This window comes from Alternaria viburni (genome assembly GCF_023758015.1).
Source record: "Alternaria viburni strain BMP 2772 chromosome Unknown scaffold_5, whole genome shotgun sequence".
Classification (NCBI taxonomy): Eukaryota; Fungi; Ascomycota; class Dothideomycetes; order Pleosporales; family Pleosporaceae; genus Alternaria; species Alternaria viburni.
The window spans coordinates 734,204-760,710 of NW_026055774.1; the positions used below are offsets into that span (position 1 = coordinate 734,204).

At 53.2% G+C, this 26,507-nt stretch overlaps 11 protein-coding genes across 11 annotated transcripts; 7 read left to right on the forward strand and 4 right to left on the reverse strand.

Annotated features, from left to right (window-relative positions):
* Window positions 1-511: 511 nt before the first annotated feature.
* Window positions 512-1,593, reverse strand: J4E79_003118 (uncharacterized protein; the record flags this gene model as incomplete). The annotated part of the gene is made up of 2 exons (XM_049352014.1): window positions 512-1,355; window positions 1,427-1,593. 2 exons carry the CDS (start codon window positions 1,591-1,593, stop codon window positions 512-514), a joined length of 1,011 nt encoding a protein of 336 aa, XP_049213485.1.
* Window positions 1,594-2,345: 752 nt separating this feature from the next.
* On the reverse strand, window positions 2,346-4,433 carry J4E79_003119 (uncharacterized protein; the record flags this gene model as incomplete). Its single annotated transcript, XM_049352015.1, has 4 exons — window positions 2,346-3,332; window positions 3,392-3,449; window positions 3,498-4,191; window positions 4,256-4,433. The coding sequence occupies 4 exons, from the start codon at window positions 4,431-4,433 to the stop codon at window positions 2,346-2,348; spliced, it is 1,917 nt and encodes a 638-aa protein (XP_049213486.1).
* Window positions 4,434-5,478: 1,045 nt separating this feature from the next.
* Window positions 5,479-7,812, forward strand: J4E79_003120 (uncharacterized protein; the record flags this gene model as incomplete). The annotated part of the gene is made up of 1 exon (XM_049352016.1): window positions 5,479-7,812. One exon carries the CDS (start codon window positions 5,479-5,481, stop codon window positions 7,810-7,812), a length of 2,334 nt encoding a protein of 777 aa, XP_049213487.1.
* An 882-nt stretch (window positions 7,813-8,694) lies between these two features.
* Window positions 8,695-10,164, forward strand: J4E79_003121 (uncharacterized protein; the record flags this gene model as incomplete). Its single annotated transcript, XM_049352017.1, has 2 exons — window positions 8,695-8,986; window positions 9,035-10,164. The coding sequence occupies 2 exons, from the start codon at window positions 8,695-8,697 to the stop codon at window positions 10,162-10,164; spliced, it is 1,422 nt and encodes a 473-aa protein (XP_049213488.1).
* A 544-nt stretch (window positions 10,165-10,708) lies between these two features.
* Window positions 10,709-12,498, reverse strand: J4E79_003122 (uncharacterized protein; the record flags this gene model as incomplete). The annotated part of the gene is made up of 2 exons (XM_049352018.1): window positions 10,709-10,732; window positions 10,909-12,498. 2 exons carry the CDS (start codon window positions 12,496-12,498, stop codon window positions 10,709-10,711), a joined length of 1,614 nt encoding a protein of 537 aa, XP_049213489.1.
* Window positions 12,499-14,281: 1,783 nt separating this feature from the next.
* J4E79_003123 (uncharacterized protein) lies at window positions 14,282-15,285 on the forward strand (the record flags this gene model as incomplete). The annotated part of the gene is made up of 2 exons (XM_049352019.1): window positions 14,282-14,739; window positions 14,793-15,285. 2 exons carry the CDS (start codon window positions 14,282-14,284, stop codon window positions 15,283-15,285), a joined length of 951 nt encoding a protein of 316 aa, XP_049213490.1.
* An 810-nt stretch (window positions 15,286-16,095) lies between these two features.
* J4E79_003124 (uncharacterized protein) lies at window positions 16,096-16,793 on the forward strand (the record flags this gene model as incomplete). Its single annotated transcript, XM_049352020.1, has 2 exons — window positions 16,096-16,258; window positions 16,342-16,793. 2 exons carry the CDS (start codon window positions 16,096-16,098, stop codon window positions 16,791-16,793), a joined length of 615 nt encoding a protein of 204 aa, XP_049213491.1.
* A 461-nt stretch (window positions 16,794-17,254) lies between these two features.
* J4E79_003125 (uncharacterized protein) lies at window positions 17,255-18,113 on the forward strand (the record flags this gene model as incomplete). Its single annotated transcript, XM_049352021.1, has 2 exons — window positions 17,255-17,323; window positions 17,373-18,113. 2 exons carry the CDS (start codon window positions 17,255-17,257, stop codon window positions 18,111-18,113), a joined length of 810 nt encoding a protein of 269 aa, XP_049213492.1.
* A 269-nt stretch (window positions 18,114-18,382) lies between these two features.
* J4E79_003126 (uncharacterized protein) lies at window positions 18,383-21,652 on the forward strand (the record flags this gene model as incomplete). Its single annotated transcript, XM_049352022.1, has 1 exon — window positions 18,383-21,652. The coding sequence occupies one exon, from the start codon at window positions 18,383-18,385 to the stop codon at window positions 21,650-21,652; it is 3,270 nt and encodes a 1,089-aa protein (XP_049213493.1).
* A 602-nt stretch (window positions 21,653-22,254) lies between these two features.
* Window positions 22,255-24,747, reverse strand: J4E79_003127 (uncharacterized protein; the record flags this gene model as incomplete). Its single annotated transcript, XM_049352023.1, has 4 exons — window positions 22,255-22,624; window positions 22,676-23,935; window positions 23,982-24,435; window positions 24,492-24,747. The coding sequence occupies 4 exons, from the start codon at window positions 24,745-24,747 to the stop codon at window positions 22,255-22,257; spliced, it is 2,340 nt and encodes a 779-aa protein (XP_049213494.1).
* A 401-nt stretch (window positions 24,748-25,148) lies between these two features.
* Window positions 25,149-25,995, forward strand: GAR1 (H/ACA snoRNP pseudouridylase subunit; the record flags this gene model as incomplete). Its single annotated transcript, XM_049352024.1, has 5 exons — window positions 25,149-25,224; window positions 25,275-25,328; window positions 25,378-25,478; window positions 25,532-25,677; window positions 25,725-25,995. The coding sequence occupies 5 exons, from the start codon at window positions 25,149-25,151 to the stop codon at window positions 25,993-25,995; spliced, it is 648 nt and encodes a 215-aa protein (XP_049213495.1).
* Between the last annotated feature and the right edge of the window lie 512 nt (window positions 25,996-26,507).

The following is a 26,507-nucleotide window of genomic DNA, read 5'->3' on the forward strand; positions in this document are numbered from 1 at the left end:
GCTTGGTCTCCCGACCGCTTGCAGTTAGCTTGCAGTTCCTGCCGATCCCAGTGCATATTATTAATCTGTGTTCACTTTCTACTTGCCATTCCCAACCGCGGCGAGTGTCAGCTTCTGAGGACAGGTGTTCCTTCACTCGGGTCATTCCAAACTGATTCACTCGGTGTGGCTCGTATTATCTCAATCGGCCCTCAACTAGTGGTGTACCCAGGTAGTCCTGGTAATGCCGACCGACCCGTGGGCAATCGCTTCCCTACTTGGCAAAAGTTCTAAAATGGGTTCGCTGGGTACTCACCAAATGTTCAAGGTCTGAATGGCGCGCTTTTTATCAATTCTGGTATATGGGGTACTCGCAATGTGTGTCGAGAGGAAACGTGGTTGTGTGAGATCTTACCGCGGAACACTTCCGTTCTTATCTTATCTAAAAAAGCACCTCCCCATCACTCAACGCGAGATGTGTTCTTAGAACCGTGATCAACAACGATACCAAAGTCAATTGATGCTTACAAACCTACGCAGCAGTAGCGACCGTTTGACTTGCATCCTTCGCTTCATCTATCCCCGCTCCTTCCTTCAACTTGCGCATCCTCTCCTCCTCTTTCCTCTTCATCTCTTCTTGAATTCGCAATCGCTCGGGGATAACTGGTTGCCTCTTTCCAGTAATCTTGAACCCCTCAATCCGGTCCTTGCCCAACGCCTTCATGGTCTTGCGCTCCACCGCACTGTAGTTTCCATCGACACGATCAAACACAAAAGGCTCCTTGACGGACACCGGTGGGTTGGTAATGACGCGGACTTGACGAAGTTGGTTGTTGGACGCTGAGTGCAGCATCAGCGGATGCAAAAGGTAGACGTCGCCAACTACACCGGTGGCTTCCACGAAAGCCTCATCGGGCATACTGGCAGCTAGGTCGTTGAACCACTTCAGTCCTTGCTCTTGTACAAACTCCGGGTTTTGCGCTCTTGGCGTCATCCTTGGGCTGACTCCGTCAGGATTCTCGTATAGATGTTTCGCCACAGTGGGAATGGCGGCAGGACAAATGTAGGTTCCACCACCGCCTGGAGCGATGTCTGACCATAGCGGGATGACCAGAAGCGCTTGCTCAGGTGAATCGAGGTAGTGAACAAAGAAGTCTCCGTCGACGTGCCAGCCACGTAGCTCTTGAGGGCGTACCACTTTGTTGTGACCCTCTGGCGTTCCGAGGTTTACGATGAAGCCATCTTTCCAAGTCGATGCGTTAGAATCAACGCGGTCGCTGCCACCCACAAGGTTGCAAATTCCAGCCCAGGCTTTTGGTGCAAACTCTTCGACAGAGAATTCGTTGAAGAAGGGCATGTTTGTTCGCTCGGTGTGCCTGTATCCGTCATGTCAATGTCTGTTGATGGCTGTACGTAAGAGACTTATAATTGAAGAAGAAAAGCGTACCATGTCGACTTGTCTTTGGGATCCATACCCAATCGTGTCCAGAGCGTTTCCTGCAGTCCTTCTGCTTGCTCTCTTGTGAAGCAGTTGCTCAACTTCAACCATCCGTTCTCCAGAAAGAAGTCGATTTGCTCTTGCGAGAGCTTGTATTGCTCCTCTGCGTCGGCCATTGTGTTGTATAATAGTTTATTCGAGTATCGTATGTACTGCGATGTTGTTTTCGTTTGGTCGATACGGGAGACAAAGTCAAGCTTATATGTCGTAAGTGAACATTCAAGAACGTATTTATGCACCTGGGAATGGATATCCTATTACCGCCCTCATGCGATTCTTAACGCCACCGACGGTAGGCGTAATGCTGCTAACGGCAGTAATGCCAATTTATCCGGTGGACGATTAGCCATGTGCCCGTTCAGGGTGCTACACGTGCCGTCCCCAGAAGTGCAAGCCCTGGAGATATCCTGCGGGGCAAGCTGTTTGGGGAAGCCGGCGGGGAATCCTCTCGTACTAACGAGAACATCGGAAATCCTAAGGCCCGCTGTTACCACGACCTAGACCGAGTAGGAGAAAAAGTTAGGCCGCTGCGAAGACTAGGTTATTTCCGGGTATTTGAACTATCCGAGAGGCACCAGCAACGGCCCCGTTGCTCTCCCCCGCGGACGCGCACTTCTTGGTTTATTGGCTACAAAGATCGCGGCAGGATTTTGAGAACGGGTAACGCGCTGCACTACGGCACGACGGATATTCTCTTTCGATGGCAGATGACTAATGCATGGGACTTGGAAGATGATTGCGATGGTTGGTATGCATATTATTACATTCTACATACAATATTTACCCTTACATCAGCATCGTCCGTCGCGGAATAGAGCGCCGTTATTCATGTCATTACCGCGTCGCGCGCATTCAGGTCGCAGTCCCCCTAGTTTCCAGGCCACCAGATGTAGTTGTTGGTCTCCTCTGGCGTATCGAAGACAAGCTCACTGCTCGAGTCGGTGGGCCGATCAGGGAATGCGTTGGTCTCAATGTTCCAGACCTTCATGGCGGAAGCCTTGACAGTAGAGTTGCTGCCAGTCCAGATGCTGAATCCAGTGCTGTCGGTACGAGCAGGGTAGATACGAGTCGTAAGCCAGAAGCGGTCGTTGACAAGGACTTCTACGAGAGATCCGTCAACGAAGATGTCCATATGAAGAGACTCGGTGGTACCGTTGGAGAACGTGTAGGGGTAGAAATATCCCAGCATAGTGTAGTTGGCAAACTCAACGATGGAAGATGAGTGCGAGCGGTCAACGTTGATGGTGTAGTTCTCTGGACTGTACCAGACGATGGTCTTTTCCTCGTGTCCGGGTGATTGGGCAATGACAACACCGGCAGGTCCAGTGAAGTCAGAAAGCGAAACCTGGAGATGCATGTGACTGGTTCCATTGCCGGAGATCGCGCCGGAGACACAGGCATTGTCGCCAGTCTCGATGACATGGGGCTCAGCTCCAGCGTGGAAGCCTTCCACAACCTCAGGTAGAGGACGGGCTCCTAGAGTGTATCCAGTGAAGGTACCATCGCTGTGTTCTTCAACACGAGTGTTGCCCTTTGTAGTCAGACCGCCATTGGTGTTGACCAGGTCCTTGGTCTTGATGACGTACATCTCTCGAGGGATGGCCATGGCACCTTGGTAACCCATCTGGTTGATCGCAAAGTTGTTGCTCTCCTCGTTGGCCCAACCCCACTGGACGCGACGGTCGTTCTTTGAATCCCAGAAGCTGGTAACCGCGTAGAGAAGACCGGAGTCGATGGCGCCGCCCGACAGAGGGGTGAACTCAACAGAGCCGTTGTCCCTTCTGTTGACCTGGCCTTCATTCCACAGGCCCCATTGTGCACGTGGATGCCAGGTAAGGTTGCCGCCTTCAGTACCCTGTAGGAAGCACGAAGTCAGTACATCCGTCACATGTAGCCGCCACGGCCGGAACTTACCATTAGAACGTAGTAATGAACGTCGTCATCTTCATCGGTCAAAGAGAAAAAGTTCGATCTGTAAAATCAGTACACGAGCGATTGCAGCGAACGGATACTGGCTTACACTTCGAAATTGAAGCCATAGGTTCCGGTCTCGATCAAAGAGCCAAGAGTCTCGTTCCTCTCGGGCTCCCACAGGGCACCCAGAAAAGTCCAGTCTGTCAAGTTGCTGGCGGGAGCACTGTAGAAAGGGATACGGCCACCGCCACCCTCGCCCTTGATGCCAGAACCAAGAACCATATACCAGTGGGGCTCCTCTTGTCCTAGAAGAGCATCCATCTCCGGCCAAGGCTCGACGAAAGGATCGCGCCATCCGGTAATATTCCATCCGCTGGGTGGCTCAGTCATAATAGGGTTGCCAGCATACTGCTCCCAGGTTTCGCCGCCATCGTTAGAGATGACGATGCTCTGGCTCTCAGTTCCCTTGATATAAGGTAAGGCCCAGTTTGTGGGGAGATACTGGACGGAGGTGTAGAAGGCGATGAGAGTACCGTCCTGCTGCCCTTGGAGATTGTAGGGCTGTGCCGAGCCTGAGAAGATGCCAAGACCATAGTAACTGCTGTTGTCGGAATCAGGGAAAGGACCGGTGCCAACAGACTGAGCCTGATCATCTTCCCAGCCTCCAACATCTGTCCAAGTAATCATGTCTTTGGAGGTTGCATGACCCCAAGAGATGTTACCCCAGTTGACATGGTTGGGATGCCACTGGTAATGGAGGTGATATCTCTCCGTGGCAGGATCGTACATCATTCCACATGCTACAGAATTAGAGGTACGAAGTCAGTATTTGTCTCACATGCACTTCGTAGAGCCAAAACTTACGATCGTTGAGCCATCCTGCCGGTGCGGAGAAGTGGTACGTAGGGCGCCATCTTGTGAAGAGAGTGTTGTTGCCCAAGCCCTCGAGGATATCGGCAGTCAGTACAGCTGGCACCTCCTGTGCGCCGACGGCGGAGAGGCTGCCAAGCGCAATGCTCAGGAGAGGAAGAGATCGAAACATGATGAGCTTGCAGATCGATACTCAAACCTAACAGCAGCCATGGGAGGTTTATGTACTTTTCCGCAGTAAACAAGCAGGGTCCACCAAGATCATTTGTGATCAAGATATTTGAGTCCAAGAGCTTGCGCCCCGAGCCTATGGTCTGGGCTGGCGCAATCCCGAAGCTGGGTGCAGTAGCTTGTTGACGATCCCCGCAAATTCGGCACCAGCTCTCCATGTTCCCCACAATCGGTACTGGAAAGAAGAAAGTGTCGTTCTCGAACATGCATGGAGAGGCTGGTATGCGCCACTCGGTCATCTCTTGCACGTTTGCTAACGTGATGTGACATAGCAGCGAGTCTCGAAGTCCGGGAGACTCTCCGATGAAGCTCGTGATACCTGCGCCTGGTCCAAGTCGAGGAAGACTTTTCTTGTATACACGACGTGGCTTGGCTGGAAATTACCGACAACGGTCCTTAGTAAGTAGATGGGTTGTTGTGCTACCGAGTATTCTCCCGAGATCCAAGTCTTACTGCGGGGATACCCAAGGGCTTGACTATGGAGAATCCGGACGACATCGGACTCTTTGGAGTAGCTTCGGAGCGTGCGGCCCTTGCGCAGGAACGCTCGTGCGGAGGAACGAGCAGTCCCATGGGAAGGCGGCATGGAATGGGGTACCATAGATGTCGAACGCATACGCGCTATTGCGTGCCACGATACGTGGGCATGGTGCATGCACTCCCCAGCATTTTGTATCTTCTGGATGTAGTAGTGCAGAGTAGTATCATCTGAGATATAATGATGAGCGATGCATGTCAAGGGCATTATACGCGAGTGTATGGGTGAATGAGGTGGAAGTCGCGATCTCGGGAGACCGTGGCGGGCCCGCGAGACGTCATTGCTGGCGGGCGAATCAGGAAGCTCCCCTCGGAGCCTCCACGTTTCCTTTCTCCCAGCACCGCCGCATCACGCGAACGCGACTCTTCCCCGGTTGTGTTCGCTCTCATCAACCTCAGATGGGGACACGCATTCCTTTCTAGTCGCCTTGCACCCTCACCACCGCACCATGAGTCGACTCAAGCTCTACGTCGCGGGCTCGGCCGCCATGGCCAACATTGTGCTGATGCGCGCATACTACGAGCGCCCCAACTTCTACTCGGCCGCCGTCTACATCTCCCAGAGCACCGGCTCGCTCATGTTCCTCGTCAACCTGATGCTCATCGTCGCCGCGAGCTTCGGCTATGGACTCCAACGCCTCTTCTACGGCCCCCTCCGCCCCATCGAGACCGAGCAGCTGTACGACAAGGCCTGGTTTGCTGTGAGCGAGACTCTGCTGGCCATGACCATCTTTAGGGATGACCTCGGCATGTGGTTCTTCGCAATGTTCCTCTGCTTGCTGGCAGGCAAGGTCTGGCAGTGGATCGGAGAGGGGAGAGTCGAATTCCTCGAGCAACAGCCTCCCGCAAACCCAAAGCTCTTCCACACGCGCCTCATGAGCTCCCTGCTATTATCCGTTGCCTTCGATATCTTCATGATGCAGTACTGCATCGATTCGATCCTGTCGGAGGCACGGCCGGGTGTCATGGTCATGTTTGGCTTCGAATACGTCCTCCTAGCCACCGCATCGATATCGACCCTACTACGATACGCACTCTCGCTCGTCGAACTATACATTACACACCGCCAAGAGAAAGTACGAGAGGAGGCTCGTCGTATCGCAAGGGAACAAGCACGCCTGCAGGCTACAGCAGAAGGGACTGAAGCGCCTGCTGAGGCAGACGACGATGAAGACGAGGGCGACGTGCCTGGATGGGAAGAGAAGGGTCGCTGGGTATTCTACTTGGATCTCGCGACCGACTTTGTCAAGTCCTTCGTCTACCTGGGCTTCTTCGTCATTTTGATGACTTTCTACGGCATACCAATCCACATCATGAGAGACTTGTTCATGACCATCCGATCTCTCCTCAAGCGTATCCACGACTTCATCCAGTACCGAAACGCGACCCGCGACATGAACACACGCTATCCAGATGCGACGGCAGAAGAACTCGAACGGGAGAACACATGTATCGTCTGTCGCGAAGAGATGCGGCCGTGGACACAACCAGGCGCAGATGGTGCACAGCCAGGTCGAAGAATGGACGAGCGACAACGGCCGAAGAAGCTCCCCTGCGGCCACATCCTACATTTCGGATGTCTCCGTAGTTGGCTTGAGCGACAGCAGGTCTGTCCCACGTGCCGAAGGCCAGTACTCTCATCGGCGACGACACAAACTACGCAACGCAACAACCAAGCCAACCCGGGCGAGCAAAACCTCCAGAACCGAGAGGCACTGCGAGCAATGTTTGGAGGGAATGCGCAGCAAGGTGCTGTCGGAGGGCAACAAGGACAAGGCCAGGGCCAGGGTCAGCAGGCTGCACCGCAAGGTGCACAAGCAAATCCTCCAGCAGGTAACATGCGCGTGTTCAACTTCGGGCCATTTCGGATCGCTCTCGGGAACATTCGCGTACCACCAGGACAACAGGACAATGTCGCTGTGCAGAACGCGATTCAGCGACTGCGCGAGCAAGCCAACGGAAACAACGCGGCGCAGAATCAAGATCATCAAAACCAAGCACAGGGCCACACGGGCTTCACGCCATGGGCTACTCCCAACCTTCCCACCGGCCCCATCCCCGGAGCGGTCGCGCTGCATCCGTCAGATATTCAGTCCGACATATTGCGCATACAACAGAACATCATTGAGTCGATGCGGCATCTCAACGCACAACACGAGCAACTTGAGGTTGTCCATAGACTTCTTGCTGAGCTCAACAGACTTCAGCAGGCTTCAGGCGTGGCTGCCGCGACAGGCCAAGAGCCACCACCTATTGCCCCATTGAACCCACCTAACATGAACTCGTTCGTACCGCAAGCCTACTTCGCCAGAGGGTCCGTTCTGCGACAGGGCGATCCCGGTGTACCTGAGGGCTTGACGCTACCGGAAGGGTGGACATTGAGGCCGATGGCCCTAGCGCCACGGAATAGCCAAGAAAGCGCGACACGTCCATCCTCGCAACCTGGACATCCGGCGCCAGAGAGTGGCTCGATACCGCCTCAACTTCAGACAACACCGCCAGTAGCGGAACCTGACGCAGGGCCTTCGACGTCCGCTCCCGCGGCCTCACAAAACCAGCCAGCTTCGTCGACTCCAAACCCGACTACATCCGATGAGCCCTCCAATCGTTCGCCGAAGCCTGCAGAGCCTAGCTCTCTCGAGTCAAGCTGGAGCTTTGGTAACGTAGGAGAGAGGACTGAGGCCGAAGGCTCAAGCTCTGCGGTCGCTGGAAGCAGCTCTGAGGGCCAGACTGCAACAAGGCGGACTGTTACTGTTGAAGATGTCGAAGACGGTGAGCAGTAGCTGGACGATGGGCGATGACACTGTTACGGTTCTGTATTGCATAGCGAGGCGTTCGGGTTTGTTGATTATTCTTGAGCGACAGGGAGTCGCATGTGTCAATGGAGCACGACAGGGAATCCCTGCGAATGCCAATTCATCACACCGGTCGGTGCTCCACCGCGTTTCTCGAGTGTGTATTTGATTGTATCACCATCATTGAACAAAATAATGAAGCATGCCGTGTTAACCATTCATCTTGTATGCACCCCGCACGCACATGCTCTTCAACTCGCAGGAATCCAGCCCCCGAGACGACACTGGACGATGGTTTGATGCACATTCGAATGCACATGTACATGCACGCACTCGGCCCTCCACTACCAGACCCACAAAGCTTATCGATGCCGGCCTAGCCTGCCCCATCCCGTCTTCGCTTGCCGCTAGCGCGAAACACGTGTCCAGTCAAACCTCGACTGCCTCCCAAGACACCATATCGAGGCGGCTACGTGCAGGTCGTGAACAGCACCAGGTTGAAACGGCGGCCTAGGCGGTGCGAGGACGGTGGGTAGCACCCAGTAACAGCTGCAGGAACGCAAGCCCTGCGACACACTTGCAAGCCTTCGAGGGCGTGTGCAGACCAGGGTCGGGCTGCCAACGGAATAAGTGTAAGGGCCCCCGTCTTGGGCGAGCGTGTTAACGGCGACTTGACTCGACTTAACACGACTTGAGGTTAACGTTGTGATTTGGCTTTTTGGATGACTCTTCATTCACTCTCGCTAATGGATGCTTAGACCGCACTTTGTTTATTGCAATTTTGTATACCTATCGTCCTTTTCTCTTCCCTTCTCTTCAGTTCCATTTTGCTTTGCATCTTTTCCTTGTTCGTTGTCTTGCGTTTTAGCGATGGCGGTCAAGTTAGACCATGCGCATGTTGCGCGTAGGCCTGAAGAGGCCGAGGTATCTACATGCGTCTCAGGCATCATAGAAGCTTTTCAAAATGGACTGGATATTTTCAAAAGCTTGCGCGAAAGAAGAAGAAAGCGCAGATCAAAGAGAGATACCGACACGCCTGATTCAACAAGTACTGCCGAGCACCAACTCTCTAAAAGCTTGCGCAGAGGGCCAGAGGAGGTAGCCGGGAAGTATACTGAATGCTACTACAGCGGCATCGGGCCGCGATTCGCAAAGGGCGATGGTAAGTATAAAGTCCACCTAACACATAAGCCGTACTAACGTAATGCAGCTATCGCGCACCAGTCACTCGCAGAGACATTGATCAAATTAAACACGGGCCTCGTTGCCATCATCGCAGCGTTCCTGAACCATGACGCGCAAAAAAGCGGAAAGGGTCACCTAGACATAGACTACAAGTCGTTGACCCACCTGTCCGACGCATCGCGGCGTGAAGCAATACAAAGCCTTACCCAGTTATATCAGCGACTAAGCCAATCTCAACTCCAGCTGCATAACATTGGCGCTCCACCGTGCCCGCGATGTGGCACAAGCAAACACCACGACTGCTCCTCTCGCAGCACTAGCCCTGAGAAGGAGAAGAAGAAGTCGAGCTCCACTCGTCAACGTTCCTCGGGTCATGTAGTCACACGCATGCCCATGAAGAACCGAAGCTCGAATGAACCCCGGCTCGTCGTCATGCGACCTAAGACCACCCGCAAGGGCAGCTCGTCGAGTAAGGAATCTTCTTCAGTGAAATCGCCGTCAAGTTCATCTCGCAGCTCTTCACCGCTGGCATCCCCTCAGCCAAAGAAGATCCAGATGGCTCCACAGCTACCCTTGTACGTACCTGTCGACCCATTCGAGCTTGAGACATCTGGTGTCATCAGAGGCACTCTAGGTGGCGCAGCACCAAAGGCCAGTAGTGGTGGTGTCAAAAAGCGCGTTGATTCCTTCGACGACCCGCGCGAACCATGGCCTCAAGAGAACGCCCACACAACTACCAAATCGCCCTCCCCAAAGCACCATAACGAGCCCACCCCCAAGCTCCCCACCTTTACCCCTACATCCCGCCGCTCACCATCTCCTGCTCACTCCAAACCTGCAGTCTCTTCCAAGCCTCCCCCAGTCCCGGAGAAACCCTCCTACCTATCCCCTCCACCACTCCTCGACCAGGCTCCAGCAACCCTTCACTTCCGCCGCCGCCTGGACAAAGCCACACCATCGAGCTATACGTTTGCTTCCGGCAGCACGAGACTGGGAGAGATACCCGAGAGACGCTGGAACATGCCCTTTGATTACCAGGAAGCCGAACGCCTCAACACTGAGGCTGCTTTGAATGGATACCCCAATGCGCCCACGGCAGATGCCAAGGACGCGAAGAAAAAGAAGCGTTTTGGCTTCATGCGACGAGGTGATTAGAGAATCATCTCGTCAATGTTTGTTCTATTTTTGTACAACTGTTTGTTCCTCCCTTTTCATGTTTTGTTTACTGCGGGTTTGCTATTCCCTCTTGCTTACTGGTGTTGGCGTTCCTGCTGGTTGACTTTTCTCTCTACTCTGTTGTGTTCATGGCGTTGGTCGGCATCTCTTTTCCTCTCTCTCTCTCCACTCTTGGCATCCGGCCCTGGGGGCCCGGTAATCACGGCTACGATTACGATTCTTTACGCTTTAACGACTTTGACGAGGATATACCCCTTTCTTTATTGGTTATACCCTTTTCTTTATTTGGTTGTTAACGGCGGCATCTATATACCCATATCTTGTTTTTGTTAGCGATGTCTGCATATAGCAGATGCTTTTTGGATTACTTGGTAGTATGATTAATTTGGATATGGTTTTCGGCTTCTACAATTGAATTTTGTTTGGATTGACTATGATGTACGACTTCTGATGGTGATGCTGAAGTAAAGTTCGATCTTCAAGAGGGCGTTTGTGGTTTCATTCACTATATCGCCACCCTCCTCTACCCCTGCCTCTGCCCCTGCCCCTACTAGACGCTACGTGTACTGGCGGAGGTTTTTCCCGCACGAGTCCGTCCTCTCCGAAAATCCAGCTATGTGCGTCGTTCACGATGTCTACCATAGTCTTACCCTCAGTATTCCTTGCGGTTCTCTCCGCACCTTTCTCTAACAGCAGATTGCATACTGCAGGACTAAATCCCACTGGGCGGTTAATTTCTGAAACGGACACGAGCAATGGGGTTTCCCCCTCCTGATTCAGTGCGTTCAGTTCAACACCGTGTTCAAGGAGTACATCGATGATTGATGTAATCCTGACTTCATCTCCTGGTTCGATGGATTTACTTGCGCAGTGTAAGGTGTTTATGCCAGACGTTGTTTTGGCGCACGCATCGGCGCCAGAGTCGATCAGATAGCGGACAAGCTTCTCGTTGCCGAATTGAGCGGCGCCATGCAGCGCTGTCGAGCCATCTGCAGCAGTGGTGTGCAGATATTCACCATGGTTATGAAGCAGTTGTACTAGCTGTAAGCGCTCTTCATTACTGTTGGAATAGTGAGAGAAGAATTCGACTGCGAAGCGAAGCGGTGTCCACCCAATCTCGGTACGATCAGTCTTTCCCGAAGTGACATCATGAACATTCGCGCCGTTATCAAGTAGCAACTTTACTATTGATATGTTGCCATACTCGCATGCTGTGTGAAGTGGTGTCTCTCCTTGAAGCGCCCGAGCAGAAACATCCGCGCCGTTCGCGATGAGAACTTTTGCGAATGAGGCATTTGCTACCAAATGCAATGGAGTGTAGCCGTCCTCGTCCGTACCGGATACGCTTGCTCCCGCCTTGATGAGATCCTCAACAAGACTCGGGTCATCGTCCGCGTCTCGAATGATGCCGCAAAGCGGCGAAGTCTCATCAGGCGCAACGTGATCGACGCGCAGGCCGTTGGCCAGAAGAAATCGTACAACATCTCGCGGCACGTGCGACATGTGCAGGCAAGCCCAAAAAGCTGTAGAGTGTCGACCTTGATCGTCACGCGTATTGACATCAGCACCAGCTTTGACAAGACTATCCATGATGCTAGAAACGCTTTTGTCCAGAGGGCAGCATAAGACTGGTGGTCGGCATCGGTCGTCACAGTCGTAGTCGTAAAGGGCGCAAATGAGGGCTTTTCCTAGGGCTGTCCCATTTCCATTGAGGCGTACGGGATCTGAAAACCTTGCCTGGTAGTAGTGGAGAAGTAGCTCAAAAGCCTCCACATGCCAACACAAGGCCGCTCTTTCTATGGCTAGCCGTACAGCCTCTAGCCTGGACATATCAGAGAAGTCGCGAGTTCCCTGCTTCTCTAGAATCAAGGCAAGGCAGTCCACGTGATTCTTGGATGCGGCGAAAAATAGCGCGGATGGCGATATACTGACATCGTGGTCGAGGAGCGCGGCTAATGCATTTGATTGTCCCAGCCAAGCTGCAAGGTCAAGTGCAGACAGCGAAACTTGGTAGGCTGGCTCGATGTCGTCTTTGAGTGTAGGATCTGCACCAGCTTCCAAGAGAAGCTGTACAACCGATCCGTGATCGGCGCGTATAGCGAGGTGTAAAGGGGTACAATCGTTCCCGTTACGAGCGTCGATGTTCGTGGTGGCGGTTGTGTTGTTCTCTAGTATAGATGTGACCAGAGCAACATGGCCTTTGTAAGCCGCCGTGTGGATTTCGCAATCGCTATCGTGAAGTGGATATTGCTCCATCCACTTCCGGTTCTCCTCAAGTATAAGGGCATATACTTCGGCATCTTCGTTCGGCATGCTGACTGATGACGAAGAGGTACGTGATGGAAGGAAGCAAGGTGAGATGTCGTATCCGAAGATAAATCCATGAGAGGAAGTCATATATCAAGAATCCATAAATAAACAGTTTGTCGCCCTTTGTCGCAAAAGGGCGCGAACATCTCGAATTCTGCATCTTTCAGGGCGTTCCATTGCGCAAATGGTTAGTGAAGGATTTCGGTAGATTACGTAGCGGAACCCATGGCCTGAGCGCGGTCGTTGCATGTCCTTCCATCAGGACAATTCGCACATCTGCAGATGGATTTGTGCCGTGGTTCTTTCCATGCTGAAGGTTCCTTCGTCATCTGAGTGCGTGCGTTGTGGCTCGTGCGGGGCTCTGACTCGGGGTGTCTCACAGTCTCGCGGCAACAACCTCACTGCAACTCATCACTTTATCCAACCGAGCACTCACGTCACTGGCTCTGAACATACCACCAACCTCTTGGGACTTCTCACAAGCAGGTACTGTGCAACAATGTGTTGGTGTCGCGTCAACTGATACCAGCGCCTTACGCCCTTGGTTCCGGCTGGTGGGTTCTGTACGAGATTGCGAACTTTCTCGCGACGAACATCAAGGCCGGATACATGATGAAGCACTTCATTTCAGAGCGCATGCGATCTTTGTCGCCCATATTCGCGATCCGATGGCTGCAAGGTACCCTCATGTACCCGTTCATGCACGTGAAAAGCCGCAGGAAACTGCGTTTCAGATCTCCTAAGCCCCTTCAGGTCTGTATTGTGTTGACCCGACACGAACATCCCCTGCGACAGAGTTGAAAACTAGATCTCGCTTGCAGTCTGCATTCAGGGCGAATATGCGCGTTTCATCCATGGCAACGGCCAATGTATCCTCCACTCACACACATGCCTCGGATATCTCTTCAATGCTTCGAAAGGTCAACCGGCTGCTACGAAGTGATGGCCCATCCAACACCAACAACAAAAGGTAATCAGCACTGCTGACGACGAATCAAGAATAGTTCTGCTTTGTCGTAATCGGTTCTATCGAGTTAGTGAGCGCAAAGCTATGCGTTCGTCCAACGTCATACCAACGACAGGCCCATAAGCTTATTTACATATACCCCAGAAACTCGGAAGAAAACCCATCTGCCAACTTGGGATTGCAGGTACCAACATGCGACCTGTCACAATGCATCAGCCTATGTGGCCTTCCCAAACACGTCTGATATCCCCATTATCCATTATGGCGCGTTCCCCAGAGCTATCTCAATGGTTCAGATCTCCTCGACCAAGGTACATGCCTCGAGGTTAGCACAGACACGCTAGGTGCTTCTGCATCTCTGATACACTGGCCAGCCAGATCCCATGAACACATACCGCGCCGCAAAGATGACTTGTGGCGATAGTATTTGATGCTTGCCCCACCCACAGGATATGCGCTCGGTCGGCTCGTGGCCGTTCTTTCTACTTTCAGATTGCCGAATACGTGACTCTGGTAGTCATTTTGGCAGCTGAAGGTTCTCTAGTTTTGTTATGAGTCTATCGCAATATACCTCGCCAGAGTTTCTGGCCGAGGATCGAGGCCCAACTATCAAAGCGACAGCCTGCCTGCTGATCTTTTTCTGCACATCTTTTGTTGCCTTACGTTACTACTCACGCTATCTCACGAGTACCGCGTTGAACATCGAAGATGTTCTCGTTCCTTTTGCATGGCTAGCTGAGGTGGGCCTTTGCATTGTTGGTATCGGTAAGCATGCAACGCCTTGAAGACTGCTTGCGCCAGCTAACATATCAATCAGTCATGGTCGAAAAAGCCAGCACTGGACGACATATGGCCTACATTGCGTCCACAGATCCGGCAAAGATATCCGAGCACTTCAAAGGCATTATGATACAAGAGGTCCTGCATCCAGCAGCTGTCGCATTCCCAAAGCTCACCGTTGTACTGCTCTACTTGCATATCCTTACCAACAAGTACGAGCGCCTGGCTGCTAAGACGCTACTCGTTCTCATTCTTTCTACGTGGATCTCTTTTACCGTAGCTGTCGGGTTCCAGTGCATGCCTTTCAGGTTCAATTGGGACAAGAACATTCCGAACGGAAGATGCTTCAACGTTCAAGTCTTCGCGAACAGCTCTAGCGTGCCTAACATCGCAACCGATTTGGCCGTCTTGATACTACCTCTAAGAACAGTGTGGTGTCTGAAGATCAGTGTTGGAAGAAGAATTGGGCTGTTACTCATTTTCCTGACCGGAAGCGTGTAAGTTGCCAGTTGTACTTCCCAGGCCTTATTCGTAGCTGACCGATATATAGTGGTATCGTCGCATCCATAATCCGCACCGTCGTATTCGCCCAGACCCTCGCAGAAGCCGGTCCTCTTACAGATGTAACATGGAACCATGTTGCGCTCATAAACTGGACAATGATAGAGCCCGGCATGTATCTTCTCAGCGCTTGTGCCCTCTCATTCAAACCTCTTCTTCGGATGTTTGCCAAGGCCCTCCATCTTCAGGGCTTTGTTACACATACAAAGTCTACTGTCGGTGTGACTAGAAGTCATGTCAAAAGAACATTCACATCGACCCACACGCAGCCTGAAGTCTTCGAGCTCGGGAACGTCTCCGAGTTTGGCAAGTTTCACCGATTGAGCGACGATAATGCGAGCAGTAGTACTGGTGGGATTGACGAGGGAAGGATCGAAATGACCGCACCGAAGACCGTTGAACTGAATACAGAGAGAAGACTCGACGATGAGCGTTGGGACCGCAGTGATGTCGCGAGCGACCACTTCGGGAGGGCGGTCTGATGTGTTAGCCAGATCCTCTTTCTACGACTAGATGTTTAGATGAATGAATGTACTTTACATATCCTACTCATCAAGATGAAGCGACATCTTCGATGTGTGAGCCTTCACGTCAACCTATGAAAAAAACTAAACAGGCCTGCAGCCTACATCAACATGAAAACGTGCAAAGTAAGTAGCCTAACGTCGATGTAGGCTCTAGATCTGTTCATTCTTTTTCTTGTATAGAGTGCCTTTGTTCCGGACATGCGTAGTGGCTGCAGTACGGAACAGGACCGCTACCGATGCTGAGACCCACCCACCCTTTCGTACCTGGCACGGAACAAACACCATCGGCAAGACGGCATCTTCTCACATGGAATGCGTGTATGCGAGTGCCTCTCGGACTCTGTGCACACCGGCCCCGAAGGCAGCTACCGGGAGAGATCGATCGGGCGCGTCTTAGCGTGCCGCGCACCTAACGCGAATTAACAACATCGTCATGCATATGTCTAGAATGCCTCCACCTCCACCCAGTGTGCCACCAGCCCACCGAACGCGCTCCATCACGACGTCATGCTGCTTATGAGGCGCCCCTCGACCAGCCACATGGGCTCGCGTCGGCGTGGAATATCCGCTGTTACTTGACCCTCTGATCTCACCGTTACGTCCACGTACATATCACGAGCAGCCTATACCAAGATGTCTGCTGGTCCTCGACTACTTGTACGCTCCGCACGAACAGCTCTACCCAGAATTCAACTTGCAACTCGCATTTCGACACCCATTAAAACAACTACTCCTCGATACTTCTCCACTACACACATCTCCAGAATGCCGGACCAACTCAAGGCTAGCGAGGTCAACTCCAAGACCGACCCCTCTGTCGCGAAGCAGTACGACGATGAGACTCCCAAGGACCAGCAGATCAAGCAGTTCTTTGAGATGGTAGACGGCAAGAAGATTTGCATGCTCAACACATACCGCAATGGTGTTGGTATGTTTACCCCTACATCCCTCCACTTTCAAGCTCCATGCCCTCAGTTCCATCCCACGTAGCTCTAGACTAACCATTGTCAGGCCCCGTCGGTCGCTCCATGGCCCTCGCCCGCCGCGACGGTCCCGACTTCCTCTTCCTCGCCAACAACCACTCGCAAAAGTTCAACGACTTGAACCAAAACAAAGAAGTCCAGATCTCGTTCCAGGACCTGAAGACACAAGAGTGGGCCTCCATCACAGGAACTGCCACAACAACAGACAACAGCGACCCCCGCATCAAGGAGGTATGGAGCCGTGGCGCTGCAGCATGGTTCGGTGATCTCGGTGATGGCAAGCACACTGGTGGCCCCGAAGACCCCCGCATGACTCTGATTGAGATCAAGAGCAAGTACGTCTCGTACTACGTCACAGATGTCGGCCTCTTGGGTTACGCAAAGGAGATCATCAGCGCGAACGTCACAGGTGGCGTTGCCAACACCGGCAAGCTGAGGGAACTCAAGGAGGCGGATTTGGAGAAGGCCAGGTCGATGTAAGTGCACATAAGCACTGTTAATGTAATGGGAATATGTTGAGATCTTGGTAGATCTCCATCGAAGCTATGAAGGCTTGCAGATTTACAATAATAACCATATTCAATGACACATGCGCGATGCAATGTACTTCGAAAATGTATGTGTAAAAAGCGTGATGTGCAAAGCAGAACATACATTGAAAAGCCTGGAAGCAATCACCGTCCATACATGCATGTGCGCTTGACGGAATGTGTCAACGAGCTTCCGAAGGTGGATAGCTGCGATTGGAGGCTACCCCACTTTCGTCATGGCCACGACGTTTGATGATGATGTGATCAATCCATGTATATGGCGTCGAAGTCCGCAAAGATGGCGATCGCTGCTATATAGCTTTTGAGGGGTCGCCGTATGCGTAAGAGCACACATTCTGTCAACAGCTACATTATACTTGTACAACTCTGATAACTACCATCACTACTACCATGGGCAAAGATCATCCTGACGCAGACCTTCATCCTGAAGCGACAGGACTTGCAGCAGCGACAGTCAAAGTAAGCAAACGCACACCTATAGTATCTTCTTCGTTGCTAATATTCGAAGGCTCACTCAGCCGAATGCCCCCTGAAACTGTACTCGGGATGGTTCTGTCCCTTTGTGCAGCGCGTATGGATAGCACTGGAGGAGAAGGGTATACAGTACCAGTATATTGAGGTCAACCCGTACCACAAGCCACAGTCTCTGTTGGATCTCAACCCCCGTGGTCTAGTCCCAACGCTGCAATACCAGAACAAGCCACTTTATGAGAGTACTGTTCTCTGCGAGTTCCTGGAAGAGGCATTCCCTCAGCACACACCGCACCTGATGCCGACGGATCCCTATCAGAGAGCTAGAACGAGGATCTGGACAGACTATGTAGGCAGTCGCATTATCCCTGCCTACCACCGTTTTCTGCAACATCAGGGCGATGGCTTGGAGGAGAAGCAGAAGGAATTCTTGAACCATCTCAAGGAATTCACACGTGAGATGGATGCTGAGGGGCCATACTTCTCAGGCAAGGACTTTGGACTTATTGACATTGTCCTGGCCCCATGGGGAAATAGGCTGTGGGTGTTCGACCACTTCAAGGGTGGGTCGGGCATTCCTGATGAAGGAAAAGGCGGGGAGGATGAAGAGGTCTGGAAGCGCTTCAGGAAATGGCTGTCTGCTGTGGAGAACAGGAAGAGCGTCAAAGAAACGCTGAGTGAGAGGGAGCATTACTTGCCGATCTATCAGCGGTATGCAGAGGACAGAGCACAGTCGGAAGCGGCCAAGGCCATCAGAGCGGGTCGGGGCATTCCTTAGATGTACAGTATTCTATGGTATGCTATGGTAGCGCGTCATGCCTAGTGACGTCAAGTTCGCGATGGCCGTTCGGATGTTTGGCAGGGCTGCTGTTGCCCGGTCGACGCTGTTGATAGTGTTGATAAACGGGACCCGCTTGCCGCGCCACAACGGGCTAAGCGTGCGCCCACGCAACTGATCCTGAACGCTCTTGGACGAGGATCCCTCACAACCTATATGCGCCGGCGCGACAACACATTGCCAGCAGACCGACTCAACTACCCGCCACCATGTACGGATACACGGCAGGCACTCCCTGCCCGGCGCCCTATTCCTCCACGGGCAGCTATTACAGCGGCTACGGCAGCCACTACGCGCCTTCCTACTTCGACGACAACAACACGACGGCAAACCTCGAATACACGACCGAACTGAAGCCCCGCCAGGCCAAGCCGCGACGACCGATGCGTGCCACACACAAGCCTGCCTTCAACCCCTCGCTGGACATCTTCGAGGATGTCGCGCAGGAGGAAGAGCAGCAGCAAGCCGAGTTTGCGGTCAAGAGGAGGAGCCGCGCCAGCGTTGTTCCCGCCGCTGCGAGGACAAAGAAGAGCACCATACTTGCGCACCCCGCGCAGAGAATACCCAAGGCAGTCGCGCCTGCCCAGGAACCACAACTGGAGAAGCCGCATCGGAGACGTGTCTCGCACGCACCTAGCGACAGGCATGCGACGGATGTCAATGCGACTGTACGGCTACAAGAAGACGTTTTGGAGAGGAAGGAGCTCAAGAAGCAGGCCCCTAAGAAAGACCTGCGACGGAGGACCATCTACATACCGTCTGATGACACGTCAGTCTTCACCATCCATCCGGGACAGCCTACACACGCGTCGCGCAACGTTCGGGAGCCGTCACCAGATATCGGACTGGATTTGGTCACACTTTCCGAGGAGGAAGGAAACAACCTCATGCCAGCGTTGAAGAGGGAGAAGAAGCTACCGCGCAAGTCTCTGGCTGCACCACCGAAGCGAGGTCCTCTGAGTACCGCATCGCGCTCGTCACAGGGTTCGTCCTTCTCGAGTGACGTCGTGGGCTCAGGAGGAGGAAAAGAGAACCTTCCACCGGGAATGGAGGCTGTCGAGAAGAAGAAGAACGGAGTACACATCGAGATCAACTTCACCAAGGCCGATGCAAAGAAGCCCGACGCAAAAGCACCCAAAGTACATTTCAACGCCCCGAAAGAGCCCGAACGGATATTACACACCAAGAAGAGGCCCGAGGGATCCCAGAAACGACCACGGTCGCACGTGGCGCAAGACGATGCACCAGCAAAGGCGCTCAAGGCAAGAGCAGACGGCACTGCCTCTGCCGCAACAAGCAGGGCATCTTTGAGGACGACTATAAAGACGGAACGAGCGAAACTGGCCAAAGCGAAGCGCGCACCACTATCTTCCTCGCCCTTTCACACCGACAAGTCTCCACCCACAGCTCTGCGTCGTCAGAAGACTGGAAGTGTCGCGAGCAGTATCACCATGCTGCACGAAGTGGGCCAGCGACCGCAATCAAGAGAGAAGTACCCAGTACTGCAAGAGGATCTGGCTCAGCCGGAACTGTACGAGGACAACTGGCTCACCTATCAGGAAGTCGCCATTACGCAGCTTCTCAACTCCGTGTTTGACTCGGCGGCCAAGGACCCGAACGCGGAACAGAGCCCGGAGGAGATGCGCAAGAAGATGATTGCCATTTACCACGATCCCGCAATGCCATCACTCCATAAGCGACTACAGGCTTCGCTTCAGTTCGGCGCACTGAGCATACCGAAGGACTTCCTCGCTCAGACACTTAGACTCAAGGACGACGTCGGACTGCGCAAGAAGTTCCTCAACCTATGGACGAAGTCATACGATTTGAACGCGCTACGTGCTGCAGCTGAAACTATCGTTGGTCGCCAAATTACGACACCCTGCCGGCTGTCCACAGGCTCAACGTGCTCAGATGACGGGTCTCGTCAGTATCGCGCAGAGCGCCGGGCGATCGAAAGCTTCCTGTCCGCTTTTCTCATCAAGAACGAGGACGCCGTCAGGGTCAAATCTGGGGGCGGCAGCATTGCAAGCCTTACACGTGGTGATGATGACTTTGGCTCCCAAGGCTGGTCGTGGCGGCGTACTGCACTGCGAAGTCTGATGCTGGTTCTCATCCTCGACCAAGCGAAGACAACGGACGCTTTGCCAGGCTGCCTTTTCCAAACAACGTCTTCATACAAGACGTCTGTGGAGGTCCTCCATCAGCTATCGAAGATGCTGCTACCTTCGCACGGCGACATTACTCGGCCCCTACACCACCTCAACTACAAGGTCGAACATGTCCAGTATCCACTACAGGAGTACACCTATCAGATCGACAACATCGCCATCGACCTCCGTGATGGCATCGTACTCACTCGTCTTGTGGAGCTACTACTCTACCCGTCTACTACCCTTGGAACACAGCAGGACGACACCGTCACTCTTAGCCTGCCAAGCGGTGAGCTTCTCAACAGCTCCCTCGACCCTTCGCAGAAGGACACCTGGATCCTTTCCCAACACCTCAAATACCCGGCCATTGGCCGTCCCCAGAAGGTCTACAACGTTCAGATCGCCCTGGCTGCATTGAGCAATGTGCCAGGCATGCCTAGCGCAGCGGTCAGCGGCATCCGAGCCGAAGACATCGTTGACGGACATCGCGAGAAGACGCTTTCGCTTCTGTGGTCCCTTGTCGGCAAGTGTGGCCTTGGAAGTCTTGTCGACTGGCCGCAGCTGGTCAAAGAGACGGAGCGCTTCCGCAACCAGTGGTACAGAGCCCGAGACAGCTACGAGGGACGAGTCCTCGATTCTGAGAACGAAGAGGAAGAGACATCTGAGCTGGACGGTATGGCATACCACAAGCGTCTTCTTCTTTCTTGGTCCCGCTCCATTGCTCGTCTCCATGGCTTGCGCGTCGCAAACTTGACAACCAGCTTCGCGGACCCCAAGGTCCTAGAGGTCATTGTCGATACTTACTTGCCCTCAAACCTGACCATCTCCACTGAAGGAAACGGACGTCTGGGTCTGGCAGCAAAGCTCAAGGCCATCGGCTGCTCAACTTCATTCATTGCGCTCTTCACGCCGCAGCACAACACCGCTCGTTCCATCCCAAGCCGAGACTTCACCCTCCTCACACTATCCTTCCTGGCTAGTCGCTTGTTGCCACTTGCTCGTACACACCGCGCCGCGTCTACTATTCAGGCAGCTGTTCGTCGTTTCCTTCTCCGTCGTCAGATCAGCACTCGCATCCAAGCCATGAAGATAGCGCATGACTGCGCTGTCGTAGCACAGGCTCGACAAAAGATGGTCGATGCCGCCACAATCATTCAGCGACGTTGGAAAGCAATTCAAGATGCCCGTCGTCAACAACTGGAAAGCGATGTCCTGGCTTTCCAGGCCTTGGCCAGAGGCTGGGCTATCAGGCGATGGGTACGCCGCATCACTGCAGGTCGCGTTGGCGGAAAGGAGAAGGTTAGGAGGGTCAGGGGTGGATGGTAGTCTGTAGGATGCTGTATACTGATGTTCACAAGCTCTCAAAGGGGTGAGGAGAGGAGATGACAAAGTTGGATACGAACCTGATTACGACGGCGTTGACGAGTTAGTGTATTGTTTTGCGCGAGGCGTTCTCGTTATACCTATGCACGGCGTTGCAAGCATGCTTTCCATCATTCATCGCGCTCGCTATATACCACTTACAGATTGTCTGTTTCGTTTGAATGTCGATATTTGTGCCGCTTTAGCACTCTACTTTTGATGTTCCTTTGCACATGTCACAGTGAATGTAGCTATATGTGCCGGATTCTGAGTCGTTGCTGAATGGGATGTAATCTTCTCGGCTGACCACAATATTCGTTTGGGCAAACCACGGCATCTGACTCTCTCAGGATACTGAGCATAGCGGGCAACAGGTATCGCTCAAACATACTTCATTCGAGATCATTCATGCGATGATATAGCTGTGGTCAACTTCTGGTCCATATTGTAACCGACACTGAAGGTCCATAAGCACTCCACTACCTTTTTCCACCTTCATCAAATCGTATCTTCATACCTCGTACGCCTTCCCATGCATCTTGCTGATATATCTTACCACCTAGAATTTAGACCTTGTTCTCGATGTTGCGCTCATCCCTCAACTTGACCAGCTTCTCTATCGCCTCATCAAGCGGTACGATGACACCACGCTGCTGTGTCTCCTGGTCGTCGCGGTTTCTCCAGTTCACAGCCCTTGCTTGCTGTTCCTCGGCACCAACGACCATGATGAAGTTGTAGAGTGCGAGTTGTGCTGTGCGGATCTTCTTTTGCATGGTGTTGCCGCTGATGTCAATGTCGGCGTGGAGGTGGTGTTTGCGGAGCGCTGTCTGTACTTCCTTGACGTAGTCGTTCGCGCCAGGCATGACGGGAATGACCATGACCTGACGAGGTGAGAGCCAGAAAGGCCATCGTCCGGCAAAGTGCTCTGTGAGGATACTACTCTTGTCAGTGAACATGTTCGAGCAATTCGTAGGGACTGAAGCTTACGCGATGAATCGCTCGAAGGATCCGTAGATAGCACGGTGAATCATAACAGGGCGAGCGTAACCTGGTTGCGGCTCCTTGATCTTCTTGGGGATTGTGACGTCGGCGCCTTCCAGCTTCTCCTTCTTCTGCTCAATGTGTCCGCCTTCCTGAGCCTGAGGCTGGTCCTTGGACTTTGTGGGAATGACTTCGGACGTCATGTATTCGAGCTCAAACTGGTTGGGCAGTTGGAAGTCGAGCTGAATGGTAGCACACTGGAACTCTCGCTTCAAAGCATCAGAGATGGTGATGTCGATCTTGGGACCGTAGAAGGCACCATCTCCAGGGTTCAGCTCCCAAGCGCCACCACCGGCAGCTGTGAACTCGTTCAAGGCGTCCGTCAGCTTGGCCTCTGCCTTGTTCCAGGTATCGATGTCACCAAGGAAACCCTCCGGGCGTGTACTTAGCTTCAGCTTGAATGTGAAGCCGAACTTTCCGTATACCGCCTTGAGGAAGTCGAAAAGTGCAAAGATTTCCTCTGTGATTTGGTCTTGGGTACAGAATACGTGAGTGTCGTCCTGCTGGAAACGACGGACTCGCGTGAGACCTGTGAGCGCACCGCTAGCCTCGTTTCGATGTAAGATACCAAAGTCGGCCATGCGAATGGGCAGTTCCCTGTAACTTCGCTCGCGGTGCTTGAATATCAGGCAATGTCCAGGGCAGTTCATGGGCTTCAGCGCCCATTTCTCTTTCTCAACATCAAAGGTGAACATGTCTTCCGCATAATGCTGCCAGTGACCAGAGATCTTCCACAGCGCTGAGTTGTACATGTTTGGTGATGCCACCTCTTGGTACCCACGGTTCCAGTACTCCTCACGCAGGAAGGCCTGTAGTGTGTTGTAGATAATTTGACCGTGCGGGAGGAAGAAGCATGAACCCGGGCTGTATTCGTGGAAGAAGAAGAGTTCCTGTTCCTTTCCAATCTTGCGATGATCTCGCTTTGCGGCCTCTTCGAGGAACTTGAGATGGGCCTGCATTGCGTCTTTATCGGGGAATGAGACACCATAGATACGTTGTAAGCTGTCGTTCTTGGCGTCACCCAAGAAGTATGACGCGGAGTTCTTCATGACCTTGAACTGCTTTATCCGCCCTGTGTGTGGTACGTGTGGTCCTCGGCACAGATCGATCAGCGGTCCGTTTCGGTACACGGTGGTGAAGGTACCGTCGGCGATCTTGTCCTTGATGATGTGCTGCTTGTACTTGTTCGACTTGAACATCTCGAGTCTGGAAACTTTTAGCATTCTTCTTATGCGTGGGATGACAATCTTACAGGTCGTCCTTGGAGAGGGTCAAGCGCTGGAATGGCTGCTTCTCCTTGACAATAGTGTTGACGATGGTCTCGAGAGGCTTGTGGTCGGCAGGATCCACTGCAGCGTTGTCTGGAAGAGCCATCTCGTAGTAGAAGCCGTCCTCAATTGGAGGACCGATGCAGAGGTCGCAGCCAAATCTACGTTCCGATGCTTCTCCTAGGATATGTGCGCTCGAGTGCCAGAAGACCTTCTTGCCCTCGGGGTCGTCGAATGGTAGGAGTTCAAGCTTGCAGCTCTTCTCCAAAGGTCGCTCGAGATCCCACAAGGTCTCATCCGGTGTGCCCTTGTCCAGACGCGCAACGACGGTGCGCTCGAATAAGCTCTTCGCGATGTTTCGCGCAATGTCGGCGGGACTGGTAACCCATGACTCTCCTTCGATGTTCTTGCCGTCTTCGAGGGTAATGGTGATCTTCTCTGCAAGGCGTGATGTGTCAGTACTGGGAATCGGCGGCATTATGGGAGGAGCGTACCGCGGGGCTTTTGGGCTATCTCTTCGTCGTATTTCGCCTTGAGCTTCTCGAAGATCTGGATGCGGTGGTCGATGAAGGCCGGCGCAGGGTCGAGCATCAATGGACGACCATCACCAGCATCGCCCTTGGCCTTCTTCTCTTTCTTGGGCTTTGGGGCCTTGTTTTCCTTCTGCTCGACCTTCTTCTCGGCATCTACGGCCAAGTTCTTGACGCCCTCGACAGCCGAGTTGACTGCATCCTTGACTGCGTCCGCCATGTTGTTGGTGTTGTCGAGTCTCGGGCGCGTTGGGCGGGGTTGTATGAGCTGTGACTCAGGCGTATGCGAGGTGCTGCAACTCGGGGGTGTGCTGGGAGTGCAGTGGATCTATAATAGATGAGGGCGCTATGGTGACTCCTGCTCGGTGTGCAGAGTCCGGTCCGAAAGCAAAGTAACGTCAGACTCAGTCACAATGCCAAAAAGATGCGCGCGCACGACAGCCCACTTAGCCCTTTAGGAGGCGCATTTGGTGGGGTTGCATGCGGCGGAAGGAGCCACCGGCGAAACGTGGTACCGATTGGCCGCGCTATCTGCAACTTCATTTTCAGTCGAACTTTTCGCGAAGCTCTAGACCAAGCTCACCTTTCGCGCACCGATCCACATTCAACATCACCAACAACATGGCATTTCGCGGAACTCCTCGTGGCGGTCGCGGCGGCGGCTTCGGCGGACGTGGTGGATTTACTCCTCGTGGAGGTGTGTAGCATGTCTGGAGCTCTACACGACTTTTAGCTAATGCGCGACAGGACGCGGCGGTGGTTTCGGAGGAGGCTCTTTCGGACCCCCAGACACTGTCATCGGTACGTGCCGCGATCACACGGTCAAGCAAAGCGCTAATGACCATGCTAGAAATGGGCAAATTCGTTCACGACTGCGAAAACGAGATGTTCTGCGAATCGATAAACACAAAGATCCCCTACTTCAACGCGCCCATCTACCTGGAGAACAAGGTACATATACCGCGACGGGAAAAGACAAGGATGACCGGCTGACCCAGCTACAGACACCCATCGGCAAAGTCGACGAAATCCTCGGCCCGTTGAACCAGGTCTACTTCACCATCAAGCCTCAAGAGGGCATACAAGCCAAGTCTTTCAAGGCTGGCGACAAATTCTACATTGGAGGCGACAAGCTGCTCCCTCTTGACAGGTGAGCCGGTTCAGATGCATTTGGGATTTTTGCGCTAATTCCCTTAGATTCCTTCCCAAGCCTAAGCCCGTCGGTGGTGTTACGAAACCCAAGAGGGCCGCCGGTGCCGGTCGTGGAGCTCCTCGTGGCGCAGCTCGTGGCTTCGGAGGTCGTGGTCGTGGAGCACCCCGGGGACGTGGTGGACCTCCTGGACGTGGCGGCGGTTTCGGTGGCCGTGGAGGAAGTGGATTCGGCGGTCGCGGCGGCGGTGGTGGTGGTTTCTCAAGAGGTGGACGCGGCGGTGGTGGTTTTGGTGGACGTGGCCGAGGAGGATACTAAGTGCCTCGATCCGGGACGGTCACCACTTCATTCGGAACACGCTGGCAATGCGCAACCGTTTGCGCTGCCGTTTCGGCTCGATCCTACGATTACCTACCGATACCATGATCATTTGAGGCGTTTTGGAGTTGATGGGGCCAATGTATCATGTCTAGACATGGCGCCATGCTATGGACATCTTGTAAAGGATGTGCGCGTTATATTTTCTAGTCAAATTACTCTGAAGTCCAACCTGCCCGATGCATTTGGGCGACTGAAACATTTCCTAGAGCAGAGTTCGACGCCAGCGACCGTGCGGGAAACGCTCGCAAGACGCCGCAAGCCAGGCTTATCGATTACACGGCAACCTTGGAAAGATCACAGGAATGCACTCGGTGCGCTACGCTAGTATGAGCTGTTGTTTTGGAAATCGCTAGACTACGGTCTGTTCGTCAGACTGGTAGTTGTTCACTGCAGCCATGAAAGAGCGCTTCCAAAAGTGTTGCACATCTGGAAGGTCTGCCAAACGCGAA